The sequence below is a fragment of the Ascaphus truei genome, chromosome 4, assembly GCF_040206685.1.
Source record: "Ascaphus truei isolate aAscTru1 chromosome 4, aAscTru1.hap1, whole genome shotgun sequence".
In the NCBI taxonomy this organism is placed as follows: domain Eukaryota; kingdom Metazoa; phylum Chordata; class Amphibia; order Anura; family Ascaphidae; genus Ascaphus; species Ascaphus truei.
In genome coordinates this window covers 384,096,677-384,110,099 of record NC_134486.1, presented here as the reverse complement: position 1 = coordinate 384,110,099, position 13,423 = coordinate 384,096,677, and the positions used below count along the sequence as shown (strand labels likewise).

The 13,423-nt window shown below is 42.5% G+C and overlaps 1 protein-coding gene across 3 annotated transcripts in view; it reads left to right on the top strand.

The window, feature by feature from the left end:
* PFN4 (profilin family member 4) overlaps positions 1-6,589 on the top strand; it is a 31,979-nt gene extending 25,390 nt beyond the window's left edge. For 2 of the 3 annotated variants that reach the window (XM_075594852.1, XM_075594850.1), the window contains exons 2-5: positions 3,017-3,148; positions 3,830-3,964; positions 5,608-5,713; positions 6,264-6,589. In XM_075594852.1, the coding sequence (XP_075450967.1) occupies positions 3,032-3,148; positions 3,830-3,964; positions 5,608-5,713; positions 6,264-6,292 (387 nt within the window). In that variant the 5' untranslated portion in view covers positions 3,017-3,031 and the 3' untranslated portion in view covers positions 6,293-6,589. The remainder of the gene's footprint in view (positions 1-3,016; positions 3,149-3,829; positions 3,965-5,607; positions 5,714-6,263) is intronic. The other variant, XM_075594851.1, reaches the window with a different exon arrangement.
* The last annotated feature ends 6,834 nt before the right edge of the window (positions 6,590-13,423 follow it).

Below are 13,423 nucleotides of genomic sequence, written 5' to 3'. Positions count from 1 at the left end.
CATCCACAAGCGGACGCTGGGATCCTGATGAGGTGGAGGCGCTGCACTGGATATAGGTAGGACTCATGCACACTACCTCAGCTGCCTGTCTGGGTTGGCAATCCCCACACACCATCATGCGGGAGACTCAGGAGTCCTGTTGCCAACAGGTGCACCACCAGACACTACACAGTAATGGGGGCTGGTTAGACCACAGGGGCCAATATGAGATTGGGTGGGTCAGGCCAGGCCAGAAAACCCGTTACATATGTATGTACTAATTGTCTGTTTGTATGAATATTGATGTAACAATCTACAGAGCACATTACATAGTGATGCTCAACTCCAGTCCTCAAGACCCCTCAACAGATCAGGTTTAAGGATATCCCTAGTTCAGCACAGTTTGTTCAATCAGCGGCTCAGTCTTTGACTCAGCCACTGATTGAGCCACCTGTGCTGAAGCTGGGATATCCTAAAAACCTGACCTGTTGGGGAGTCTTGAGGACTGGATTTGATTGGCCTCGCTGAGTGCTCTTTAAATAATGCACATTTACTCCAACTCTGTAAGACTCCCAACATACCACATACCAAAACCTCTTTGGGGCAAGCTCTCCTTTTGCCTTATTCCAATTGTTTTTAAGGCATTTACCGTATTTTGTAGTTTTGGAAAGTGCTACGTGCGCTATATATATATATCTATATCTCTGTAGCCCTTTTTCTGACACTCTAAAGAGACTACGGGTAACTGTACGCACCTGCGGCTCCAGGAGGTCTGAGCCTCCGCTAGCTGGGAGCCTGGGGTAACACTTATTAGCGCAGCGCCTCCACTTACCCAGGATCCCCATGATGTGAGATTCCCCTGGGCAAGAAACATATACACACACATGTGATGCAACCAACTTTACTGTAACGCAACAGTACCTTAACACTTTATCATATTAACTCACACCCAGCATATAACCCAACACATAACCTATAACGCAATAACCTTAACTCAGTTAAATGATAATGTCCTTATAACGTGAGTGGCTCGGCCACGCTCTTAATGAGTATTGTCCTGTACAGTAGTGGCTCAGCTACGCTCTTAATGAGTATGTCCTTGTCCCGTCACCGCGTGCCCCACACACCGTGTCCTTACACTAATAGAAAGGAGTGCTCCGTGTATTGGGCCTTTGGCCACTCACTAGTGTCCCCAAAGAGTTACGCCTAAGGCAGGATCAGCGCCTGTTGACCGGTGTTGGTGCACACGGCGGTGACCGGTAACAACTTCGCAAAGGGTCAGACGAATCCTTGCTTGTCTTTGATGTCTGCAGTGCAGCTGTCTGGTCCCAAGCAGCTCACCAGCAAACCTGCTCCGCACGCTTGTCCCTAACTGTCTACACAGTAAGGTGACTGATCGCTACCACTGAGGGCGTCCCCGCAGCACAGCAACCTACTGTAACTCAGGGGTTCTCCTAAAGGCCTGCGGGGTAAAGCTAGCCTATGCAGGCAGGTCACGGAACCCCTGCACTCATACACCCTCCCCCTTTACCTTCCGGATCCCCTCTGACTAGCGTGGTCTCTCCCCCACGCTTTCCTTTCCTCCTCTCGTAATCCTGGCCTTCTCATTGGCTCATCACATCATGTGACCACTCTAGAGCTCATGGGAGTTGTAATTCCTCAACGGAGCCTTTCTCTTACAGGCCCGTCGTTCGCGCGCTTCCATCTGCGCATGCGCGACCTTCCCACTCTCAGTGCCCTCTGCAAGGTTGCGCAACAACATGGCGGCGCCCTGTACTAACGTGCCGCCGCGGAACCTGCCACACTCCCACCGAGCGCACATAAGAGGTTCCTACCACATCCCTACATATCATTATTCATACATTGGGATAACTATATGTAAAACATGTCATATATATATTTTGTATAGTAGCTGAGAACTTTTTATTTTAGCAGGCTTGCATCACCATCAGTATTCTCTAATTATAAGTATAGTGTTTGTGCTTGTTCTTGCCTTATACTGTAGGTCAGTGTTTTTTAACCTTTTTTTTTTTTTTTTTTTAAAGAAATCCTATAATTATATTGTAAAATTCTGCGGAATCCCAACCCCCTCTAATAGCGCGTCTGAGATCAGATGCATTGTAAGGTAACCCCAACCCTCTCTAATAGCGCGTCTGAGATCAGATGCATTGTAAGGTAACCCCAACCCTCTCTAATAGCGCGTCTGAAATCAGATGCATTGTAAGGAACCCCAACCCTCTCTAATAGCGCGTCTGAAATCAGATGCATTGTAAGGAACCCCAACCCTCTCTAATAGCGCGTCTGAGATCAGATGCATTGTAAGGAACCCCAACCCTCTCTAATAGCGTGTCTGAGATCAGATGCATTGTAAGGAACCCCAACCCTCTCTAATAGCGCATCTGAGATCAGATGCATTGTAAGGAACCCCAACCCTCTCTAATAGCGCGTCTGAGATCAGATGTATTGTAAGGAACCCCAACCCTCTCTAATAGCGCGTCTGTGATCAGATGCATTGTAAGGAACCCCAACCCTCTCTAATAGCGTGTCTGAGGTCAGATGTATTGTAAGGAACCCCAACCCTCTCTAATAGCGCATCTGTGATCAGATGCATTGTAAGGAACCCCAACCCTCTCTAATAGCGCGTCTGAGATCAGATGCATTGTAAGGAACCCCAACCCTCTCTAATAGCGCGTCTGAGATCAGATGCATTGTAAGGAACCCCAACCCTCTCTAATAGCGCATCTGTGATCAGATGCATTGTAAGGAACCCCAACCCTCTCTAATAGCGCATCTGTGATCAGATGCATTGTAAGGAACCCCAACCCTCTCTAATAGCGCATCTGTGATCAGATGCATTGTAAGGAACCCCAACCCTCTCTAATAGCGTGTCTGAGGTCAGATGCATTGTACATTCTTCTGTATTTGGTACAATTTTCAAATGACCTGCTTGCCTATTTCAGAATTTAACAATAAATGCATGTAGCCTAGTTAAATATGTTATGTCCTACTAAAACCTGCGCCTTTCCTTTTTATTCAGCAGGACTGAGGAGCGATGAACCAGATACAGACGTTTCTGTACGATTGCCTGATAAGGACACAACACGTGGAGAGTGCATCTCTCATCAAAATCAAGCAGGGCATTGTGTTCACATCGCCTCCACGCTTTCACGTAAGGAGCACACAGGGGTCATGGCGGGTCTCTGCAAAGGCATCTGTCATACAGCAGTTAGATGCCTTGGTCTGTTAAGGCAGGGGGGCTCAACTCCAGTCCTCAAGACCCAACAGGTCAGGTTTCCAAGATCTACCAGCTTCAGCACAGGTGGCTCAATAAGTCCCTGCTTCAGCACAGGTGGCTCAATCAGAGGCTCCATCTTTGACTGAGCCTCTGATTGATCCAACTATGCTGAAGCAGGGATATCCTGAAAACCTGACCTGTTGGCAGGGGGGGAGGAGAGGCTTGAGTAATGGAGTTGAGCACTCCTGCCCTAACCTACTGTATGCAGCTTATCATACAAAGCAATGTCTGTTTTAATAGGTGCAGCTGTTCTTACATGATCCAAAAACAAGTTGTGTACAGTACCTGCTAAATAGGTAGAGTTTGGGGGGTTATGGAACTAAATATGGCCCATATTCTTGTATGCTACAAAAGTTACAAAGTAAATCGTAACAGGATTTTCTATTTTCAGACTTGTATTTTTATAAACTGTATTAAAAAAACGATGCCACACCAAGTCCCGCGGTGGGTTGCAGGCTACTCACGCAGCAAATCGGTTACGTGACTGAATATTTACAACACACTGGGTTTTCTATTGATTAGTTTTATTACAGCAATGTCCTGTACACTCTGCAGATGCAGCTTCCGCTACCTGAGGTTATAATAGATGCCTTTGAGAATACACCTGTAATAAGAAGAGATGGACTCCATTTCCGGGGAAAGAATTACAAATGCGTCCGTGCTGATGAAAACTCCATTTATGCTAAATGTGTAAGTTGCCAGTATTTCCTATAACCCTATTTCCAGCCTCGGGTGGTACCGTTTTATTAACCCTTGCTGTGGAAAGGTGGAGCTCATAGTAAGATCTTTCAGCAGCGAGAGGATAAATGGAAACACGCCTGTGTTGGACAGTAGGGTAGCTTATGTATTACAGGTCTTATTTTGCCTGTGATGTCATTTCTGCACATCTGCATAGATTGGGTGTCAAATGCAGATGTTCTTATGTTCTCCCTTGTGTTGTACCTTTGGCTTCCCGTTTGCCTCAGGGTTTGCATGCCCTCGCTCTTTCCTGCCCCTCTGAGGCAACGCATCACTCTCTTTGGGCTAATGCCAAGGTTGTGCTGCAGTCTAATGCATCCAGTCACGCTTTCCAAGCCCTACATTATCCCACTTCCTCTGCTGCCCTGGTGGCTATCCATTCATCCAGTCAACAGCCGTTCTGGCACTTGTGTGCTTGAGAGACACTGTGTGCCAGAGAGCAGTTACTCAGGGCTGTCAAGTGTCAAGACTTGGTTGAGTGAGATTTTCTGGACTTGATTTCACGGATCAAGGCTGGGAATGAAAAGAACATGAGACTTTGTATTGGGCTGGTTTTCTAGTTTCTGCGCTAGTCTTTCTTCGTTCTCACCTTCTGTATGTGCCTTAGGATTACTTTACGTGACATCAGCATTTTCACGTGGTCTGAGACTTACAGTAATATTATTTGGCCCATCTGCACCAACACAGTGCAAACCATAGAGCTCACATGTACGCCAAGATGATAAACTCCTTGAAAGGGACAAGCCCAGAGATGAAGCTGTGCAATGGAACGACACCACTAAGCTCACTAAGAAAACTATTTGTAAACAAGCTCACAATATATTTTGACTTTCGCAAGCAAATGTAATCAGCCTTCAAGCAGCTATTCTTCTTTGGAAATGGAAGTGTTTTCTTTTCAGTGGGGACTCTGAATTGGGGAGGCAGTCATATCATAGCGAGTGTTTTGTGGACTTCAGTGAGAGGATCAATCAGGAGAACGTGAAGTGGGGTCCGGGCACCATATCCGTGCAAGGTCTTACTCAACGCGCAGTGACATCCTACCACAGAGAAAAGCTAGAAGAGATAATCAGGAGCTCCAGGGAATCCATGTAAAAATTGATGGGAAGCTAAAAGTTCCATGTCACTAGCCACAATCCTTGTCCTCACTCACTATATGATATGTGGCAGTGTGATGAATGAAGCGGGTTTGTAAGGTCAGTGGAAGACATGCAGATGAACTCATGAGGGGCTCTTTTGGATATATCCACATTTCAGCTTACCATGTTTACAAACTAATTTTAACGAATATTTACAAATACATTGATATACTTGTTGTTTTTTTTAATGGGACCTCAACCACCCATAATTTGAACCTCTCAAACAAATCCCTGCCATTGGTTTTCTTTAGTCTAGGGTTGAACCTTTAAGTGCTTTCCTTTTGGTCCGTATAATTTCCTAGTACAGAATGAAATGAGTGCTGGAGTTCAGGTTGCCTGGGTTTAGCTGGCCCAAATAGTACCAATAACTTGGACACTTGGCTCAGAGAGTTTGAGAAGATGTTATACGGTGTGCACTGCTGGAGGATCTCTTAATCTGGTACTGTTTCTTTTACCCAGGGCGAGGAGGGAGTTGTATTAGTTAAAACACAGAGATATATCCTGCTCGCCACTTACCGGGAAGGCATGTACCCAAGTGTGTGTGTAGAGGCTGCTGAGAAATTAGGTAAGACTTTGCAGTGCCCATATTACATAGCCGTCACCTTCACATTGACGTTAAATAACATGCATGAAACACCTCTGAGAGGCGTTACACAGATGTAACCTGTCTCAAGGTTCGCATCAATATACTGTAGAATGTGTTGGCGCAAACATGGAGGGAAAACAATTGTTATAATTCGGGATTTCGGTTTACGGTTTTTTAACAAAAGCACGCCACAGATCAATCATGTTGCAATTTAATACAGTGATTTTGAAGTTCTTTATTACAATGCTACAGTCTATAGTAATATACATCGTTATAATGTGTCCTCCAGGGGAAATAGTGTTTGTGATTTGTGTTTGTTCTAAGGGGAAATGATAAAACAAATCGAGCTGAATATTGTATTAGAGTACTTTGCATTCCTTTGTCTCTCTGGATACTTACAAAACCTGAGTCCTGTTTACTTGTTTGAGACTAAATCTATATTATTCTATGTTCATATTCCCCGTGTGTCTCTCTGGCATCGCTCTCAACAAACATACACATGAAACTGTTACTCATCTTCTTTCCCTAGGTTCTTTTTTAAGGGAGAAGGAACCTTAATATCAAAGAAGAGAACTACGAGGTTTCGAAAGCTCCATACAGTATATCACCCGTGAAGGACTCCCTTGTTGGTTATCTTTAGGAGTCACAACCTGCAATGAGTCTACAATGCATCACCGTGTCGGTACAACAATTTATCAAGGGATCTGCATAATAATCTGGGTTTTCCGTTGACTAAATAAATCACCATGTTAGAGTTGGCAGAAAAGATGGTAATCTGGCAAATTTGATACTAATAGCACGTTAAATGGTTTTCAGCGTGTTCTAGTGCAGGGGTGCTCAGCTCCAGTCCTCAAGCCCCCAAACAGGTCAGTTTTTCAGGATATCTGCTTCAGCACAGGTGGCTCAATCAGAGGCTCAGTCTTTGACTGAGCCTCTGATTGAGCCACCTGTGCTGAAGCTGGGATATACTGAAAACTTGACCTGTTGGGGGGCTTGAGGACTTGAGTTGAACTCCCCCTGTCCTAGTTCATCACAAATAATGTTACTAGTGCAACTTTGTGCAAGCTGCATATCTATCGAGTGTGTTTAGTTATAATGGTGAAGGGGGAGCAGGAGTTTCAATCAGCAAGAAAGACCAAGCATAACCCAAAGGATTGTATGTACCTAGTGTTGCCAGGAGGCTTCTCCGAAAATACTGGACACAATGGTGAAAGGTGCGACGTGCTCGAGACACACACATACACACTCTCACCTCTCCGCTCCATGCTGCTTCCTCCTCTCCTTGGCCCTTTTCTTCTTGACCCCCCTCTTCTTGACCCCCAGACTCCTGACACCGCCTCCTGGATGGAGGAAGCTTCCCAGACCCCTAGCAACAGACCTGCTCAGGGAAATCCCCCCCCCACCCCCACCCTGGTCAGGTCACTAAGTCCAGATTGGTAATACTGGGCACATGTCCAGTATTACCTCTAATTTATTTGAGACTGGGCAGTTTTCAAATACAGGCCAGTTCAGTTGAGTATTGGACACCTGGCAACCCTATTACCTGATATTTAGTGTTTATACAGTCATGACAAACCATTTTCAAACTAGATATTACAGCTATCTGCTATGTATGTATGTCTTTATTCATATAGCGCCATTAATGTACATAGCACTTCACAGCAGTAATAAATGTGACAATCATAACACAATTTAAAATCAGAGACAGAACATAAAACACAGACAGAGCTCAGTTTTTAGCACATCCAGTGAAACTCATACACGGTACAGTGCCTGAATATATATGTATAAATATCGCGTAAAATGGTCTTTTAGTTTAACATTTTTGGCCAAAATTGTTGTAAGCCCCTGAGCCAACTGCACGGCCGACCACAATTCAGGGGTCCCTAACGCTAATATAAATTCTTAATAACCTGTGTAGTAACAGGAAGAATGATTTATAGTAAATCTGTCAATATTAGTTGCAAAGTTCTAAGTCTGATTGAAGCTTTTAATAACCTGTACATCAAATTGACAAAACATATATGGTAAGAAGTATAAAGTTTAAATACTTCAATGATAATGGTAATTACTTGTTTTTTTAGTTAAACCCTTTGGCCAAAGTGTCATAAGCCTGCATACCAAACGTCAAGGTAAACCAGGCTTACGACGCTTTGGCCAAAGGGTTTAACAAAAAAAAAACAAGTAATTACCATTATCATTGAAGTATTTAAACTTTATACTTCTTACCATATATGTTTTGTCAATTGGATGTAGCATTGGGCACCCCTGTCTTTTGTTGTATACATTTGCCACGCTCAGTAGCACTTATTTTGGCATAAATATATATTCATGATGTGGTGGGTGTAGGAGTTTGAGCTAATTGGGAATGTGTGTGTGTTAATCAATTTCTGACTGGTAACAGTTACATGGAGGTAGGTGGCACCTCCCCCCAGAGCTCACCTCTCCCCATCTTTATAACTTGGGAGGTTCTGGCATTTTGCTGAATGGACAAGACTCACTGCAGTTGCTTCCCCTCATACAGATGTAAAAGGAAGGGTTCACAGTTTGTGTTAGGGCCTGCATTTAGACGCCTCTTTTCTAAAGTAAATAAATCTAATTTAGCTAGTCTCTCCTCATAAGTTAGAATGTCCATCCCCTTTATTAATTTGGTGGCTCTTCTCTGCACTCTCTCTAGTTCCATAATGTATTTTCTTAGGATTGGTCCCCAAAATTGTATTCCATATTCAAGGTGTGGTCTTATTAATGCTTTGTAAAGGTGCATAATTATGTTTACTTCCATCCATTGCCTGTTTGATGCAAGATAAGATCTTGTTTGCCTTTGCAGCTACTGCATGACTTTGGGCACTATTGCTAAGCCTGCTGTCTACAAGCACTCACAAATCCTTCTCCATCAAGGATTCCCGCAATTTATTCCCATTTAATGTATAATTTGCCTTTTTATTCTTGCATCCCAAATGCATAACCTTACATTTATCTGTATTAAACCTCATCTGCCATTTACCTGCCCACATTTCCAGTCTCTCCAAGTCCTTCTGAAGAGAAATTACATCCTGCTCTGATTCTATTACCTTACACAATTTAGTATCATCAGCAAATATGGAGACTTTGCTCTCGATCCCAACCTCAAGGTCATTAATAAACAAGTTAAAAAGCTGGGGTCCCAGTACCGATCCCTGAGGTACTCCACTCACGACTTTAGCCCAACCTGAAAAAGTTCCATTTATGACAACCCTCTGTTGTCTGTCCTTTAATCAGTTTTCAATCCAGGTGCAAATATTATTACTGAGTCCAATTTTCTTTATTTTGTACACCAACCTCGTGTGAAACCGTATCAAAAGCCTTTGCAAATTCCAAGTAGACCACATCAACTGCATTACCCTGGTCTAAATTCCTACTTACCTCCTTAAAGAAACAAATAAGGTTAGTTTGGCATGATCTATCCTTCATAAATCCATGCTGACTATTACTAATAATTTTTTTCCATTAGGTATTCCTGAATATTATCTCGTATTAAACGTTCAAGTAGTTTCCCCACTATTGAAGTCAGGCTTACAGGTCTGTAATTCCCCGGTTGTGATCTAGCTCCCTTTTTAAATATAGGCACCACATCTGCTTTACGCCAATCTTGTGGTACTGAGCCTGTGAAAATGGATATTGAATATTAAATATAATGGTTCTGCTATTACTGAGCTTAACTCCTTGAGAACTCTTGGATGTATGCCATCGGGGCCAGGTGCCTTATTTACTTTAATTTTTTCAAGTCGCTTATGAACTTCTTCCTCAGTTAACCAATAGTTCATTAATATGGAGGTTGTGGCTTCCTCCTGTGGCACTACTATTGAACTTGATTCTTCCCTGGTAAACAGAGGCAAAGAATTTGTTTAATACCTCTGCTTTTTCCTTATTTCCAATAATCTGCCTACCCATCTCACACTGAAAGGGTCCAATCTTTTCTTTTCTCATTTTTTTTGCTATTACGGTACTTAAAAGAACATTTTAGGGTTGACATTACTTTCTATTGCAATCCTTTTGTCATTATCCATTTTTGCTAATTTGATTGCCCTTTTGCAATTTTTGTTACATTCCTTATAATTCTGATACGTTGTCTCCATCCCTTCTGACTTAAAGAATCTAAACGCCTTCCTCTTCTTATCCATTTCCTCCCCTACCTGTTTATTTAGCCACATTGGTTTTTACTTTTCTTTTATACTTATTACCTAAGGGTAGACACTGATACGTGTGCTTTTCTAACAATGTTTTAAAGACTGACCATTTATCTTCTACATTTTTCCCTGCAAAAACACCATCCCAATGTATTACTTGTAGATTAGACCTCAGTTTATTAAAATCTGCCTTTCTAAAGTTTACGAATAGGTGGTGTGTGAAAGAAGGCGCCACTGCGCATGACAGAGTTCAGGAGTCCCGGATGATGCAGGAAAACTTTAATGGCACAAAAATCAGACAGGGGCTACACCACAATCAAAAAAGAAGATTGTGGTGTAGCCACCGTCTGATTTTTGTGCCATTAAAGTTTTCCTGCATCATCCGGGACTCCTGAACTCTGTCATGCGCAGTGGCGCCTTCTTTCACACACCACCTATTCGCATTTATCCAAGGCAGCACGCGGACGCCGGCAGAGAGTGAGAGCCAGACCCAGACCGGAGTGGAGATCAAAGGTAAGAGTTTCTTCACTTTATTACCTCTCCATACACTCCGGTCACCCTAGGGTCTTACACAAGCTCCCTCTTGACCAGCACTATGACGGCCTGACACCAAGGTGCAGCAGCGGTGCGACTGAAGCGCAGGGCAGGTTTTTTTGCATTGGTTTCTAAAGTTTACGGTCTTTGTTGAACCCAAGTAATCTGTTTTTTGATAATTTATTTCAAAAGAGACCATGTTATGATCACTGTTACCCAAATGTTCCAGGACTTGAATATTTGTTATTACTTCTACATTGTTTGATATGACCAAATCCAGTACTGCCCCTCTCCTGGTTGGTTCCTCAATAACGAAATGCTCGTCTTCTAACTTTGTGCTGCAGTCTGTGAAATGCTGCAGCGGATATGTAACATTATATTACTAAGTGTAACATATTCTAGCTTTCAGAGAAATAAAAAGTCTGCTGGTTGGAACACAGCAACAGATCCGTTTGAGATACTTTGTTGCTGAAGGGCAGAGCTCAAAAAGGTGTGTGTCAGAGCCGGTTTTAAAAGAGAAAGTGGATATTACTTTATTAATGGTTGCTGTAGCAACCAAAGAATGATTAGTACATTAAAATAGTCATTAAAAATGGCAGGAGTAAAAAAAAAAAATACTACAGAACATATATAATATACCGGTATATATCAGATTTCCTGTGTTGCTGCTTTCACACTACTAAATAAACCTACATGCCTTTGCATATCAATTCAAGAGTATTTGTATTGACATCTGCACATCCCACTTCTTCCCTGCAGAGGGCGCTCCAACTGCAGGGAACTGCTGCTGATGCACTTGTTTTAGTGTAGTTTCTGAACAGGTACACACTGTGTGCCACCCACATCAACAGTACTAAAGCGGCACTCTCATTTATGTGCAGGTATAATATTATTGATGTAGCTGTAATGGGAATAAGTTCAGCAGGTAAATTACACCATCAGGCTAGGGCAGACCCTACTCCAAAGAGCTTAAAATCTAAGTGTTATGTTGGGAGATATGCAAACACATTAGGAGCAGAAGTGAGGATACAATGTGTTGATGCCCACGCGGTTTATTTAATTGCATAAAGTTTGTGCATGTTTTTAACATTGGCGGTCCGTCTGGCAACAAATGTTTTATTTTTTGTTTACCTACAATCTAAAATAAAAGGTAAAAAAAAAAAAGGATTTCTAATATATATATTTTGCATGAGTACTTTTGAATTCATTTTATGACAATCCATAGCAGGCATTTTATTCCATCCCAAGAATTCATTTTCTTTTAGGCTTGGCAACTCACGAATGGAGTATGGTAACTCCGCAATGGAGTGTGCCGCATGGATAGTGAACTCTTAGAAATAGAAGGTACAGTACACTCATGAAAACCCTTGGAACTGCCACAGGCTCTCCAAAAACCAATGTATTTGTCATGATAATATCATGAATAATTATGTATTTTAATCAATTTGGTGCTTTAGGGGCTAATAAAGGTACACTTTGGGTTTAACAAAACAATATATTGGGTTCATTACAAGTCAAGACGTTCCTAGGTCGATGCTGGTCTTCAAAGAGGATTTAATTGGGGGGGGGGGACGACGACTGGCTATCACGGATGGCCCACTAAAAGTGACATATGTATTGTTTAGAAGGTCATAAATGCTAACCAGAGACCACGCTGTCAGCCTCAAAGAAAAATAAATGTTTGTGAATAATTACTGATACATTTCAGAGAGAGGTGACACACAGGTCATGCTTTCGTTGGAGGACTATTAAAAACTAGAATATCATGTAACGTCATCTACTGTACATACTGTACAAAGAGTTACATGTGTGTAGTCCTGGCACGGAGTGGCATGGAATTAGACCAGACACGTGAGTTCTAGCAGGTAATAAGGGGCAGATATCCATTTGTCGCTCAAAGTTAGTAGTGGCAAGACGGTTATACTTAGTCTCGTTATGTCTGTCATGTCTGTCATGACTGCCTGAATCTATTGATGTGACTCACGTGTGTAAGTACTAGAGAAGGGAAGTTATGAGTGCGTTTATATACTGAGGCAGACCATAAACGTCTTTGGTAGAAGTTTTAATTACCTTGTCAAAACTAAATCTCGAGCTGATTTACGACAGGCGAGGGCTTATGTTGTTTCAATGGGAAAAAATAGTACATAAGACTTGGCAAGGTATTATGAAAATCAGATTTCAAAAGAGGTGTGTTTTGGACCAAACACGTGAAATCTCCTTTATGCGCCATGGACCTCTCTGGGAGAAAATCCTGACGTGGTAACATACTGTATAGGGATTTCTGTTGTTTTATCCTGTTATTTTAAGAAACTGTCCTGCATTTACTGTAATTGTATGTTCTTGTAATCCTTTTTATGTAATCTAAGCACTGTATTATTATTTATATTAAAACATTTAATAAATTATGTTTTGGGGCTTTGAATTAACTTTTGCATGCTCTGGAGAGAGTATTTACATTTTTGCCCACATTTTGCTGCCACAGATTGTGTGTTAAGTGCATAATGTTTTCTACTTTAAACGGGCCTGAGACCCTGGCAGATATTAATTCTACATATTTCTATTTGCATAATTTCTTGAGTGGTGGCAGCATATACTGTAGATATGATTGCAATTGAGTAAGGGGTTAATATTAACTAAATGAAAGTACCTTGCGGAGGAGAAAAGATGAGTTGGCTACGGTAGCCATGTGTATTAACCCTGGTTGCATATGTAGCCGAGTCCCCCTCCTTACCTCAGGTGAGGAGAACTGCTCCACTGTCTGGCTGGGCTCCGGAGCTCCGCGCAATCGGGAGTGTGCATGCGCAGTGCGGCAAGGCGCACATGCACAGTGAAGTGAGGCTCGCATGCGCAGTATCAGTAGTGTGGCGGCCATCTGAGAATGGCTCTGCATATACAGTAGCAGTAACTCCCTGCCCCGAAGAGTTTACAATCTAAGTGGTATGATGGGAGACTTACAGAGACAGCAGGTAAGGGAAAAAGTGCTGTAGGT